Source organism: Aspergillus pseudotamarii (genome assembly GCF_009193445.1).
Source record: "Aspergillus pseudotamarii strain CBS 117625 unplaced genomic scaffold BDV38scaffold_9, whole genome shotgun sequence".
NCBI lineage: Eukaryota > Fungi > Ascomycota > Eurotiomycetes > Eurotiales > Aspergillaceae > Aspergillus > Aspergillus pseudotamarii.
In genome coordinates, this window is record NW_022475023.1 from 8,352 (window position 1) to 21,860 (window position 13,509).

The window sequence follows — 13,509 nt, forward strand, 5'->3', positions numbered from 1 at the left end:
AGCTGTGTAGAATTGGGTGAGATCTAATGAATCGCTGTTAAGAACGGAGATGTGGAGATGGAGTTGGTTACTCTGATTATCATATGTCCGCGGGGTTATGCTTCGAGTAAGAACATGTATGATGTCAGTGTTTAGTAGCGCTTACAGCCAAGGTTGTCGATGGTCTACTGGAGAATCTTTCTAAGAGCGAATCCTACAAAAGATGGGAAGATCACGGCTACCAAGAGACAGTTACAGATCATATCATAGATTAGCACATATACAAACAAAGAAAACAGAATACTCCAGGAGATCGACACATGAAATAGAAAGGTTATATCTACTCAATTCAAGTATATGGAGAAGAAAAAAAGAGTTAATAAAAGTTGTCGGTATTTCCGAGACAGGTAGAACGAAGAAAAAAAAAAAAAAACTCCAAGCCTTAAATATCCTTAACTATAGACATCCGGACGATCATTTATTTGAACTGGTCAATGCAACCCCAGTAGCGCTCGACGTCGAACTCGCCGGCATCCTTCCAGAGGTCGTTGGAATAGGAGAAGAAGACGGACTGAGAGCCGACCTCCTCAACGAGAGCCTTGATAGCGGCGGCCTGCTGGGCGGCACCGGGGACAGCCTTGCCGTTGGCGTTACCTTGGCTGGGCCAGCCGGTCTCAAGGTTGATCACGTCCTTGTTACAGACGGCCTCAAGGTCCTTGATCTGGGAGCGGACGAAGCTACCGGCCTGGTCGGGGGTAACATCAGCGTTGAAGAAGGGGTGGAGGTTAGCGCCAAGGACGTCAATGGCACCGCACAGAGCGCTGCCAGATTGCTGCCAGACGTTGATGGGCTCGGTGGTGGTGATCTGGCCCGAGTAGCCGGCGGCCTGGAAGGAGGACTTGCAAGAGGAGATGAAGCCAGCAAGGCTGGAAGCATCAGTGTAACCGTTCTGGATGGCCTCGTTACCGACGACGATGAGGGTAACCAGATCCCACTGGGCCCACTTGCTGATGGCGGTCACCTGCTCCTGGGCACCGCTGATGCCGGTGCTAGAGATGAAGACACCAATGATCATCTTGAGGCCGTTCTGACGGGCAGCCTCACCGATGTACTCAAGACCGCTGCAGTCAGTGGAGTAGACACGGACGTGGGTGAAGCCCTTCTGCTTGATCAGAGCGACATCCTTGAGGATCTGGTCCTTGGGCTGGCAGCCACCCTCGTTGGTGTAAGGAGAGTAGGTCATACCCATCTGCTGGCCGCTGACACCGGTAGGGACAGGGGTGGCAGAGCTGCTGGCGCTAGCGCTGCTAGTGGCGACGGCGGAAGTGGTGGAGGGGGCAGCAGTGGTGGTGGCAGGAACGGCCGAGGTGGAGGGAGCCACGGGGGCGGAGGTGGGCTCGTCATTGCCGGTGAAGGGGCAGACATAGGTGAAGTCGGTGCGGGTGACGGTCACGGTCTGCTCATCCTGGGTGTAGGTGCCAGGGGTGATGGTGGCAGGAGTGGGGTAGACCACGACGGTGCTGGTAGGCACGTAGGTAGTGGTGGGGGCAATGGTGTAGGTACCAGCGCTGGGGCAGACATAGGTGGTGGTGTAGATCTTGCTGGTGACAGTGGAACCGCTGGGCTCAACGGTGGCGACGGGGCAGGTAACGGTGGTCGCGGTCGAGACAACCGTGGTCACACCACCGAAGGTGTGAGAACCGCTGGGCAGCTCAGTGGTGGTAGCACCGCAGACGGTGGTGGTGTCCCGCACGGTAACGGTGGTGGCGGGGATGGTGTAGATACCGGTGGAGGAGAAGCTGGTCACTCCAGGGGTGGGGAGAGGGGACTCGGGGACAGCGGGAGTCGAGGCTTCAGGGGTTCCAGCTGGAGAGGAGGCCTCAGGGGTGCCAGGGACACCGCCCGAGGGAGTCTGAACGCCGGTGGCATCAACACCAGGAGTGGTGACCACGGTGACCGTGGCAGTGCTGGTGGAGTGGAGGGTGGTGACGGCCTCGGAGGTCACGACGCTGCTGCTTTCGCTGCTGGGAACGCTGGGGACCTCAGAGCTGCTGCTGCTGGGCTCAGGAGCCGGGGTGTTGATGGGGACCACTGCCGATGGCGATTAGTATCGATCCCATTCGATTCCTGACATCAATAACCTGGGTGACTTACGGGTGGGAGGGCCAGTGATGGTGATGACCTTGGTGGTACATTCGCACTTCTCATCACCCTCGGCCGGAGCCTCAGGCTGATAAGCGCGGTTGTGGTGGAAATGATCATGACGACGCATGTGGGCGACATCAGCCATCGCCGTACCGGCAACGGCAGCCGCGGCAGCCAAGAAAGCACCCCTCATGGTGGATAGAACGGAAATTCAAGAATGGATTTGGGTATACAGTGTTTTTCTTTGTGCAAACGAATGAGTGCCCGCTAAAAGAGTGAAGCGGTGGTCAAACAAGTTGGTCCGAAAAAAAAAAAGTAAGGAGGGGAGGGGGCACACGGCCTCTTCTACTTGATATAGATGGAGAGAAATTCTTCGAACGAACCCGAACAAGAGAAAGAGAAGAAGAAGGGAAGAAAGAGAAACAAAAAGAGAAGGGAAATGAAGGGAAGAAAAAGGTCACTGTACCAGGGGGGGCAACACTCAGCACGGGCTCACAATGACTGGAGCGAACGCCACGAGTCTAGCCAACCGTAGGCAAAAGGGGCTCATCCACTTGGCACCAGAAATTTCCCAAAACTTACGGAGGACAGAACAAGATGGATTCATGCTGGCGGTGTGAATTTCAACTAGTCAGGCACCAAAGGTTCGCTATTGGTGGCCCGGTTCTGATGGTCAGGGGAGACCCGGTTGGTGTCGTCCAGTGGTTGTCCGCACGGCTCGGGTAGAAGTGGGGGTCTCGTCCTCGGATTGGTGAACCAGAGTCCGACTAGTAATTCCTGAATGAATTGTTGTTTTTTACTCAGGATTTGTTTTCCACTTGGGAAAACAAGAGGACTTTGCCCTCTGCCAATTTACTACATTTGGAACTGCGCGTGTCTCACTCCAGCCTTTCGTTCAAGAGAAGATTACTGCTCGAACACGGACACCCTACTCCAAGTCCCTGTTGACCGTTGAGACACTATTTTCCTTATGGGGCCAGCCCGTTCAGCCAGCCGCAGCGGGATTTGGGGGTGGCTGCCCCAAACCACCTTCGTCCTCACTTCCATGCTGTGGACAAAAAGATCCCGATACTAAACATAGGAGGTGTCACTAGCCATGGGAAATTAGGGAAAGACACCCATCATCCCGAGTTCCGGTCGAGGCGGTCGCCCACCGAAACTCAATATACGGTCCAATCGTATCTATTCAGGCGAAGAGTTCACGAGTTCTGGTCCTACTCCATATTAATTTGTCCAGAGAAGAATCGAAGGGCCAGGCAAACACCCCAGAATTCCCGACTACCAGCAAGAGAGACTGAGTGACCGCCAACTGCAAGGAACGAATCGAGCCAACATCCCCGCTAAGGTGGGGCTTCTCGAACTTTGGACCCCATCCCAAATAGGAAGTACTCAAGCCAATCCCTCTTTGATTCGACGATCTGATTGGATTTTGTTGTGAGCTTTAATTTCCGGGACCCACAATGTTTAGGCATTACCCAACCGGTACAATCCTCAATGGATCAGGGGGGGTGGTTGGCCCCCTCAGCCTCAGTTATTTTTATAAGTGGCTCATAAATGTCCAGAACTGTTTCTCACGTTGCCGAAGTGGCAATTCGACGATGAACCCGAGGGTAAGCTGACATCATTGGGGTGTCGACATGCATAACAAAAACAAGATGAAACTGAGAGGACGGAGTATGCCCGTTAATCAATGCCGGCGGGGCCCCATTATCGTTGTGTTCTTCTCCTGGAGCGAAAAAGTCAAAGTTCAAAACAAAAAAGGCTAGACTCATCACATCAGCAGCATCATCAGTCGATCTCAAAATCCAGATCACTTACCGACTGGAGCCTTTTTCTCTTGTTTCTGCCGATCCCTTCTTTTTTTTTTTTTTTCCATTGCTTCCTCTTCCTTTCGAGAGGTATCCGGAGTCACACCGGGGCGCCCAACTGGCACCATTTGATTTTCCTTATTCTCAAGAACCCATCTCTTTTCTGACTCTGATAGTGTGGTTGATCGCTACGGAAAATGCCGACAAATCTGAGACCAGACTGAGTCAAGTCTTGGATGAATGACCAGTCAGAAGCCAGCAGAGGGACTTGGCTTATGGAGACTGTGCGGCCGAGTGTCAAGAACGGTGCTGTCATGGATCTGAGGGCCTCGTGCAGTTGCCCCTGATCGGGATTCTCGCTGCCTCCGACCCTATTTCCTTCCTTTCTGGACAGATAAATAAAATCGATGTTGGCCGTCCCGCGTGCCATCGACTGTCCACATTCATCTTCGCAAAACACGAAGGGAAGAAGCATCTCGAAAGAGAGTAATTCTTCCCTCCCGTTCCCATGTTGATCGGATGGCAGTGCTGGCCCGTTGAACACATCATCGAACACCTAATCATCATCCCGTCCCCCTTTTCCCTCTCTCTCTCTTCTCCTGATACTAATCCTGTTCAGACATACTTCAATAGCATATGTAGTTAAATTCACGGGTCCAACGATTTACCACTCTCTCCTACAATTGGGAAAGTTTTAGTGCAAGCCCTATTATGCATGCAAGTATACACTATTGCCCGATCGATCGACATGATCTCAAGTCCCGAGTCACCCCTGAGCATAATAGTAGGATGTATAATATCTTGTTTTCTTGCGTCTCCGTATGAAAGTTATTAGACGATCGAGGAGATCCAAGTCAACATCGACATCCTACCCCACAGATGGAATGTCGTCCAGTGTGTTAGTCAATGATTGGCACATGGGCACATACCACTGACGTAGTTGAGGCAGTGAAACGACGTTGATCGACATTATCAGATCAGATCAATGGCCAATCTTCCATTCCACGGCCTTGCATGCACCTTTCAATTCAGCCTTATGTGACATGGGTATGTATATCAAATCTTAATCGGATCGTACATTTTATATACTCGTAGATACAACTTCAATAACGCTATACGCCATACTACATCCTTATGTCTCTCCTTCTTCCTACCCAGTATACTTCTACTACTTACTACACACAGCCCAACCACAACACACCAACCGTCATACCTCCACAGACCCTCTCTACATTATAACCGGCAAAAGGCACACCGGTCCACGGATTCCGTAACCCCAACCGGCCTCCTCATCTTTACCCTCATCCTTTTTTTTTTTTTTTCTTTTCTTTTCTTCTACGGAGACAATTTGAGATGGTTTATGTTATTGTATGTTGGGACGGAGGGTAAGATAGGGTCTAGTATCTCTTTGTTGCTTACTTTCGCTCGCTTTTCTCTTCGAGATTAGTAGCGACTGACAGATGTATCTCGCAGCCCAGCTAGATTGGCGAATCATGGAGCGTATCCCTAAGCAAAGGTAGGGCCTCCTCATGCAGTCCCATGCCGCTTCATAAACCAATCCGGATAATCACCCTTAGGACCATGTAGACATTGAAATCACCCTGATCCCGACTAAACAAGACCTACAAATTAAATCACCTCATTAAATGCCACCATGACACGAAACAATGGTTATCAAATTAATATTTCATAAATGCATCACGCTAGTCAAAAAGAAAAAGAAACCCCGCACGTTAAACCCAGCATTAAACTCCAATCCAATCTGAAAACTCCACATCCTCAATGATTAGGTGACTTGTAGCCAAGACCAGTGATCCTAAAACAAGAACAAGCCAACCATTAGCGACACAAGCCACGACAAAAGAAGAGTAGAGAGATAGAATGTCTTGAAGATTTCAAGAGAGAGAGAGAGAGATGAGAGTTTCCGGCGTAGTATACTGTACCGACTACCATTCCGGAATAGGATATACTAACCTACTCCACAGAAGCCCTATAAGACCTGGCTGTTCGTTGGCCGCTGTGCGCTTCGCCCATCCATTCTCGACGTTGTAGTGCTTGACATCTTGGAGGCCGGCGAAGAGGCCTCGTCCGGCTGTTGCGTGCTATCGATCGAGTCAGTGTCCGTTTGAGGTCCTGATGGGAGGCTAAAGAAATGGAGGGGATAGAAGGGGATTGAGATGGACATACGCGAGCCTGAGCCTGGTTTTTAACCCAAAGGTCGGCACCAAAGTCGTTTTGGAGACGGGCGGCTGTTGATGCTTTCGACATGTTGTCTTGTGTGGGCTTTGTCCGATGGATTCGGCTGATGATTGATAGTAGGGGATAAAGTAGGGTAAATCAAATAATCCAGGAGGTATTCAGCGCAGTGACCAAGATAAGTAGTTGCTGTAAGATCTCAAGGCTTGCTTGCTTTGTTATGTTGTTCTGATGACGAGGAGGAATAGAATACCAAGCCCATCCATGCTTCAACCCCTTATATACCCAACATCCATGTCCAGCAACATCGATCACCCAAGCCTCTCACCATCCATGATGCCACATCCCAGCACCATGAACGCAACACTGTTTCCGGATCCGAATGGCATCACCTTACCAACTGCGGCTGAGAACCAAGCCCCCGGGTTCCTGGCGGTATACTACCCATGGAAACCTGAGAAGTGAATTGGGCATATGATATCGGGAGGACTCGTTACATTGGTCGGTGCGCGTCCAATCGGGCTGGTGATTATTGGTTGCGGGAAGTGGAAAAGGATTGCGGTGTGTGGTGTGATATTCGGGTGGTGGTGTGGTTGGCTTCATTAGGGTACGGCGGGTGGCATGATCCATGGCTACTTTCGGTAGGGTTCATGTTGGATTGGGTTGATCGTGGCATATCTATTACTATTTGACTTTTTCTGATTACTGTATCTTCTTTTATTGGTGTAATTATATTGTGTAAATATTATCTGATTTTCTCTTGGGTTGGCTTGGAATAAGTTGGTGTTGGGGGAGGAAGTGCATTATAGTCTATAAATTATCTTTTTATCCTGGGAATGACATCATAGCCCTAGAAAGATGTCCTATTCCATGTTTACATTTTGCGGAATTGAACTTCCGAACTGGCTATTTTACAATAAGTATTACCCTCCAGTTAAATATGGACTATATGAAGTACCTACTTGTAGAGGATCAAGCAATTTACATGAAAGTTTTAAAATTAGATACATAAAACCTCACGGAAGAAGCTTCTTCATACAATAAATACTGGCAACACCTTTACCAATACTTCGGCCTCTTTACCCGGTATAATTCTCATTGCTAGAAAGCTACTGATCCAGAGATTGATTTAACCACGCAAATGCTTATCGACTACACCGGCGGCATGATCAGAATACAAACTAGAAAAGAGGTCATTGGTAAGTAAAATTAAAGAAATATTGGTTCCAAAAATGGCAATCATCCCTTGGTAGAACTATTCAATAGATCTCAAAGGTCTACGAAACCAATGGAAAAAGAAATACGACAACCCATCAATCCTTCAGTTATCGTCCATATATTATTTCCTGCATCGAGAGGTGCTGAGTTAAAGCCCCATTAATAGTATTTCGTATTTGGGGGTAGGCCCAGGCGTTGGTCCTCCTGAATATCGTCAGACCCAGTTGAAAATTAAATCAAGACTGGAATTTGAACAAACTAAAAGCTCTCCGAAGCTTTTAACAAGCTCGATATCGAAGCTGCAGTATTCCTCGCCCTGATGCCCCATTGACTCTCCCGAATCGAAAGTCACAGCAACAGCGAAATTTATCCAAACGACACTCTCCGGGGGTCCACAGATAATCAGAATGTTCTTTGGGTAGACATCGCGGTGGTGAATTAAAGCGCCGTGGATTCCCCTCAGTCCAATAATCGCGGCTCGAAGACGATCATCAGAATAGTTTACACAGTTAGGCTCTTCAGTATCCTGTAGATATTCGAGCAAAATGGCCGTTGGACCATGGCTGTCATTCATAAAATGATTCAGATGGGGTTGAAACCTGGCTGGATCAAGTCGGTCGATATAACCGTGATAATATGGACCTTGCTCATATACCCCAAACAAATGGAGATTTCAGCAAGCGTTCAATTTGCAGCGAAAACGGTTCAAGCCACTGCCCTTTCTTGTAAACCCTGGGTTATCGTTGTCGTGGAACTGTAGACTTGGCAGTATTCTGGTAAAATCTGGAGGGCAACTCACCACTTTCAATGCATAGCGATGACCGAGAAGCTCTACCTCGAAAATTGAGAAAGCCTCTGAGGTTTTGAGTTCTTTCTCAATCCGTAAAGAACTGGGGTCGAAAACAAGAAGATCTCCAGGATGTTGGGACATTGTGGCCGCACAATCAATAAAATGAATGGCATGTCAAGGGTTATGAGGATTGCTCTGGGTTTAAACACAATGCACTAAACCAGAGGCTGTGACTATAAATCTACAGGTTCGCTCCCACCAATGACATCAGCACTAGGCTGAACTTCGTGTTGCTTGATACTTAAATAGAATCATAATTACTTGTGGTTGAATGATACCTTCTTCCTTAAAATAACTTGCTAGCAAAGCCAGAAATACCCCATTCAGTGGTTAACAATCTTATCCTCCTTTGTGGGTCCCTGCACTATCATGTTTATCAACACCATTCCAGCGCTCAACAATAATCCAATCCTGCTTCGGGATTTCTGTATCATCTTCACCAACCTTCAGGGGCGATATCACCATCATCATCACAACGATTATCGTCAGAGCTCTCGCTATCCTCATTCCAGGAGAAAGATTCATGACTCATTCTCTTCCGAGCTTCCGGGTCCTGCTCTCGCTCTCTGTGGAGGTCGAAAGCTTGCCAGATAATCTTGTATAGTTGGGCGATTACTTCCTGTTTGTTATCATCCCATACCAGACAACGTTTGGATATCTATTTTCATTATGTGAGTTTGCTTCGTCAGGCCTCTGTCCAAAGATAAAAACTTACACGGCCCCTGTCGCTGAGGTGCAAGAATGTCCAGATGTGGCCATCGGTACAGACTCCATAGATTCCACCCTTATACTTCCTTGCTTTTCGGGCGGCGTAAACGATCGACATGCTCGGAAGGGCTGCCCAGGATTCTTCGTCTAGTAGACTGCTGCTTCGAACTACTACCAAGTTTGTGTCCCAATCTCCACGTGCGCCATACCACAGAACGTAGTCCACCGATGCCTTCAAAGCTAGATCATCAGATCCAGTAATTGTTGTCTTGAAATGCCAGTACGGTGCTTCGCGAATGTGGCGACTGGGCAGTGGTGAATCAGCGTAAAGTTGATCCCTTCTCCTCCTCACGATAGCCGACACCTGCAACAGAACCCAGTTCACTTTGGGCCGAATCGAGCTTGAGTTGGAATCTTCATTGAAGAATCCAATGTCGATGTCGGTCATCAGTTGCTCTAGAGATGATTAATATGGCGAGCTCGTACCTATTGACTGTGGAAACAAACCAAAATGTTCCGGCATCTGAACGCTCATACTCTCCTGATCAACCATCCACACCTGTTTTTCTTCGGCATCTGAGCTGGGGGAAAGCTTAAGCCCTCGAAAGATATGGACAAAAGCCTGTCTGGCTAGCTCATCCCTGTTGGTGGGCAGGTTAAGCCGATCCATAGACTGATTGATGAATTCCACCTCTATCTTCTCCGTTTTGTACTTTTTGCTGATGTGGTGTCTCATTGCGAAACGCATATCATTAAAGTGAAGAAGAAGTAACAGAGACGAGAGAATCGAAAAGTAAAGGGGTAAAGAAGATAGAAGCGAAAAGTAAAGGGGGGAAAGAAGAGAAAAGCGAAGAGAAGTGTCAATAAAAGGGAAGGAGGGTAGGGGAAGAATTCCGTAACAACGATGTCAGCCTTTTGCCTACCTAAACGAACCTACCTAGTACCAGGTACTAATTTACACGTAATGAGGAAATAGTTTAATATGGAAGAATGACCAACTTGGTAGGTAACACTCACCATATTTGGACTCGCTCTTACCCTTTCTTCTATCAATGGAGTCAACATTACCATCGTGAATTAGCCTACATTAACTTGTCTTTTTCTCTCTTCACACTTTTTGAATAAGGAGTCTGTACTATCATACATTGCACTTCTCTTCCCTCCTTCTCTCGTTTCCGTGTTTTTTCACATCATTTCATATCATCATTACGAATCACTTGAGTTCGCTTATCACTATGGAGGTTATTCTGAACCGTGCTCAGGCGAAGATCAAAAAGATCTTAGGGAAGATAGCAGACAATGCCGTCCACAAGGAAGTTGATACTGTCTTTAATAAAGCGAGAACTGAGAGCAGGAGAGCCATCCAGTCCCAGAAGACCGCGCAGTCCCAGAAGGAGAAATGGCCCACTACTGCCGTCACATCTCTCCATCCCCTGGATGTATCCAACGTCTTCGGGATCAAGGAAGGAGGAGGAGGAGAAAACCCTTGGAAGCTCACTCAAGATGAATTGCGCGAAGTCCCCAAAAACCTCAGTAAGCTTGCTTTGGTTCCTGAATTCCTAACACCGAATAGAACTAATAAAAATAGAATCTATTCTCGCGGATTACGCGGTTGCTACGGGCGGCTCCCCCGAGAACGAAGCACTCATGAGATGCAGAATCGACGCAATCCTTTTGATCTCCCTAGCTGCCCAGAAGAGAGCGATTGCCCGAGATTCTAGCTCCTCTATCCTATCGGTTCAATTCCAGTGTGAGACTGATATGCGGCTGCCATGGACATACGATTACAAGCGAACCATCGTCTCGGGAACAACGGACTACTCCCTTTGGTATGAAACACCACTGGAAATGGAGTGCAATCTTCTGGTGGTTGAAGCAAAGAGGAAGGGGGCCTCTGGCTACTACCAAGCATTAGCCTATATGGGTAAACTTTACTGCAGTCTATTGAGCGCATATATGTTTGCTCACCGATTAACAGCGATGCTTCATCATGCGCGAAAGGAAGTACGGCGGAAGGATGTTTCTGTCTATGGAATTGCGACTGACAGTTTTACGTGGACTTTCTTGTATCTCGACAACAGCGGAAAGGTAGAATACCAGCTAACCATATTCCCTCGACGATTCAGCTAACGAGATTTTACAGTGGAGCGGACGTACTTACCATTGGGGCTCTGGCCAGGAGAGTTTAATCATATCTATGATACATAAGATTATCTACCAAGCCGCGTCTCTGTCCAAGCAAGAGCTCGAAATGTCTGCTACCAATATTGCGGTGAAGAGAAGTCTTAGCGGAAACAGCAAATTGGAGGGATTTTTCCACAGGAAAAATGTTTAGATAACTTGGGCATGCCTTGATTTTCGCTTGGACTCTCCATTCATCGATTTCACCATTCTTGTTTTTAGTTGTGGAATGACCGTTAGAAATTAGCACCAACGTAAAGTATCTTCTTACATCTATTCATGCTGTCCTTGTAATCCAAAGAAAATTTGGCGTTAAGTATCTTTGTCCGGGTGTTCCTGGTGCGGTGGTCCAGCAAATCAAAATAGACTATCCTAAGCGCTGTGCCTGTGAGGCTCGGGTTAAATGTTATTATGACAATCAAAGCAGGGCGAATGACTCTTGCGGTCAGTGCATAGATCCTGTGGAAGATGTGTATAAAAAATGCTCCTATCATGCTAGCCAAAGATGGACTCTTGTCGCAATGTAGGTATTATACGAATGATCACGACTAAAAGTGTAGGCGCAGCGCCGTCCTTTAGTAGTATCTATCCTACCCACAACTCATGAAAGAGTATAGGTACTATGCCAAGCTATAAATAGACCTTGCCGCAATACTCATCTTGGAAGCCCTAACGGAATTCATTACCTTTAGGATATGTGCATACAATATGGCTATCTATTGGTGCAATGCTGTAAGCTATTACTCCCTTCTTGCCTTCTCGAAATGAGGGCGGTATATATTGAGCTTTTACTAATTATTTTTTTTTGTAATATAGAACTCTGAGAAACACTATCTCAAGCCCTATGCTACTATCACTGATGGCGCCCAGTTTCTTTTGGACAAGTGCGGTGGAGATAACACACCCCATGGGGAAGTGGTCGCCCCGAATCACTGCTCGTATAGTAAATCAAAACTCAAGATGTTCATTCTTGTTGATAAACATCGCTTTGTACATATGCATCTCATTCATATTCCCAAACTCATCAATACAAAGTCAATATGTACGATATAGGTCACTATTCATAAACAACCAAAAGAAGAAGAAAAGAAAAGAAAACTCAGATCACTTCAACAGCATCCCCCCATTGCTCCCAATGAACCCCCCCGTCAAAAATCGATCCTTCATAGCATAAAGATACGCCTCAGCCACATCCTCCGGCTTCCCAATCTCCCCGGTAAGTGTCTTGCTCCGGAACGTCTCAATCAGCTTCTCCAGGTTATCCGTCTCCAGCGTCCCAAATATCTCCGTCAACACTGGCCCCGGCGAAACCATGTTCACCCGAATAGGCGCCAGGTCAACCGCCAATCCGCGCGCCATACCCTCAATAGCAGAGCCGCTAGCGGCCATAAGCGTCCATCCCGGTGCTGGCCGAGTGGTCAACGCGCCGCTGGTGAAGGTCATCGACGAAGATGGCGCCTGACGCATGTAGGTCGGGGCATGCTTGGCGAGGATCAGTGAGCCGATGAAGCGGACGGTGCCCGAGGACTCAATGTAGGAGACGTCAAAGGTTGGGTCGGTGGGTTTACGAAGGCCGAGAGCATCACCGGCTGTCATGACCACATGGTCAAGGAGAACCTTGCCGTCAGTGGTCTGGGTTCCCTCTGTGTTCGGGAATGTATCTGGGGCTGTGGCGAAATTGTAGAGGTTTACTACGTTGGCTTCGAGAGTTGCGCGATCAGCTAGGTTGCAAACGGTGCCGGCGATGCGGTTTTTGTGCTCCTCGTCTGGGTAGAAGGCCTTCAGACGGGCGATGGCGGAGTTGACTTTGTCGGGTTTGGAGCTGGCAACGATGATGGAGGCGCCGTGCTCGAGGGCAACCCGGGCCACGGCGAAGCCGATGCCGGATGTACCTCCTACAATGAGGACACGGGTATTGGCGAGTTTGTTGGTGGAGATGTGGGTGCTCATGCTGGTTTGTATAGACGACTTGTCGGTAGATATGGGTTCGGGGTTGGTCTTGTTAGGAGATCTGGATATAGAAGAGTCTATTGGCTTGTCAAGTTAGTCGACAAGGATACTCCATCTTTATAACCTTTTGGATTGATGTAATGATGGGCATGTTTGTCGCCTCAGTTTCGCAAGTTTGGAGATTATACATCGCTATTTCCGTGTGGAGACCTTATCTCCGTCTATACGCAAACGGCCCCGGACTGCTTTCTAAGCAGCTCTGTGTTTGGGGCCTGCTTAATTTATCTCCGGCCGTAAAGCCGAGAAGCCTAAAGCCGGGAAGGATGCATCGCCAATGTAAGAAAGGCATTAAGTTATTGCGTATCACATTCATTATATACTGTGCCTAAAAACAACGAGATTGAATATACACATGAGACTCCGGACCCCATGAACCTTCGCCAACCCAAGCATATCAAAAATAGATCTTAATAC

General features: G+C 48.0%; 6 protein-coding genes across 6 annotated transcripts; 1 reads left to right on the forward strand and 5 right to left on the reverse strand.

Moving 5' to 3' along the window:
* Window positions 1-394: 394 nt before the first annotated feature.
* btgE (putative cell wall glucanase (Scw11)) lies at window positions 395-2,513 on the reverse strand. Its single transcript, XM_032053655.1, has 2 exons — window positions 2,134-2,513; window positions 395-2,070 (listed from the first exon to the last, which is right to left on the reverse strand). Exons 1-2 carry the CDS (start codon window positions 2,315-2,317, stop codon window positions 458-460), a joined length of 1,797 nt encoding a protein of 598 aa, XP_031916993.1. The 5' UTR covers window positions 2,318-2,513; the 3' UTR covers window positions 395-457.
* Window positions 2,514-5,677: 3,164 nt separating this feature from the next.
* On the reverse strand, window positions 5,678-6,200 carry BDV38DRAFT_279388 (uncharacterized protein; the record flags this gene model as incomplete). The annotated part of the gene is made up of 3 exons (XM_032059005.1): window positions 5,678-5,748; window positions 5,911-6,034; window positions 6,120-6,200. 3 exons carry the CDS (start codon window positions 6,198-6,200, stop codon window positions 5,678-5,680), a joined length of 276 nt encoding a protein of 91 aa, XP_031916994.1.
* Window positions 6,201-7,505: 1,305 nt separating this feature from the next.
* On the reverse strand, window positions 7,506-8,277 carry BDV38DRAFT_268689 (uncharacterized protein; the record flags this gene model as incomplete). Its single annotated transcript, XM_032056822.1, has 3 exons — window positions 7,506-7,550; window positions 7,606-7,992; window positions 8,146-8,277. 3 exons carry the CDS (start codon window positions 8,275-8,277, stop codon window positions 7,506-7,508), a joined length of 564 nt encoding a protein of 187 aa, XP_031916995.1.
* A 558-nt stretch (window positions 8,278-8,835) lies between these two features.
* BDV38DRAFT_217324 (uncharacterized protein) lies at window positions 8,836-9,710 on the reverse strand. The gene is made up of 2 exons (XM_032052729.1): window positions 9,412-9,710; window positions 8,836-9,360 (listed from the first exon to the last, which is right to left on the reverse strand). Exons 1-2 carry the CDS (start codon window positions 9,650-9,652, stop codon window positions 8,882-8,884), a joined length of 720 nt encoding a protein of 239 aa, XP_031916996.1. The 5' UTR covers window positions 9,653-9,710; the 3' UTR covers window positions 8,836-8,881.
* A 429-nt stretch (window positions 9,711-10,139) lies between these two features.
* Window positions 10,140-11,239, forward strand: BDV38DRAFT_279391 (uncharacterized protein; the record flags this gene model as incomplete). The annotated part of the gene is made up of 4 exons (XM_032059006.1): window positions 10,140-10,437; window positions 10,493-10,828; window positions 10,883-10,992; window positions 11,048-11,239. The coding sequence occupies 4 exons, from the start codon at window positions 10,140-10,142 to the stop codon at window positions 11,237-11,239; spliced, it is 936 nt and encodes a 311-aa protein (XP_031916997.1).
* Window positions 11,240-11,929: 690 nt separating this feature from the next.
* Window positions 11,930-13,438, reverse strand: BDV38DRAFT_217373 (oxidoreductase, short chain dehydrogenase/reductase family). The gene has a single exon (XM_032052730.1). The coding sequence runs from the start codon at window positions 13,033-13,035 to the stop codon at window positions 12,190-12,192; it is 846 nt and encodes a 281-aa protein (XP_031916998.1). The 5' UTR covers window positions 13,036-13,438; the 3' UTR covers window positions 11,930-12,189.
* Window positions 13,439-13,509: the final 71 nt, after the last annotated feature.

Bases quoted from the DNA above. Each gene is read 5' to 3' on its own strand.
- btgE (XM_032053655.1), bottom strand. From the start codon at position 2,317: ATGAGGGGTGCTTTCTTGGCTGCCGCGGCTGCCGTTGCCGGTACGGCG. The intron at 2,071-2,133 runs GTAAGTCACCCA...CGCCATCGGCAG, and splicing joins CATCACTGGCCCTCCCACCC to TGGTCCCCATCAACACCCCG.
- BDV38DRAFT_217324 (XM_032052729.1), bottom strand. From the start codon at position 9,652: ATGCGTTTCGCAATGAGACACCACATCAGCAAAAAGTACAAAACGGAG. The intron at 9,361-9,411 runs GTTTGTTTCCAC...AATCATCTCTAG, and splicing joins TCAGATGCCGGAACATTTTG to AGCAACTGATGACCGACATC.
- BDV38DRAFT_217373 (XM_032052730.1), bottom strand. From the start codon at position 13,035: ATGAGCACCCACATCTCCACCAACAAACTCGCCAATACCCGTGTCCTC.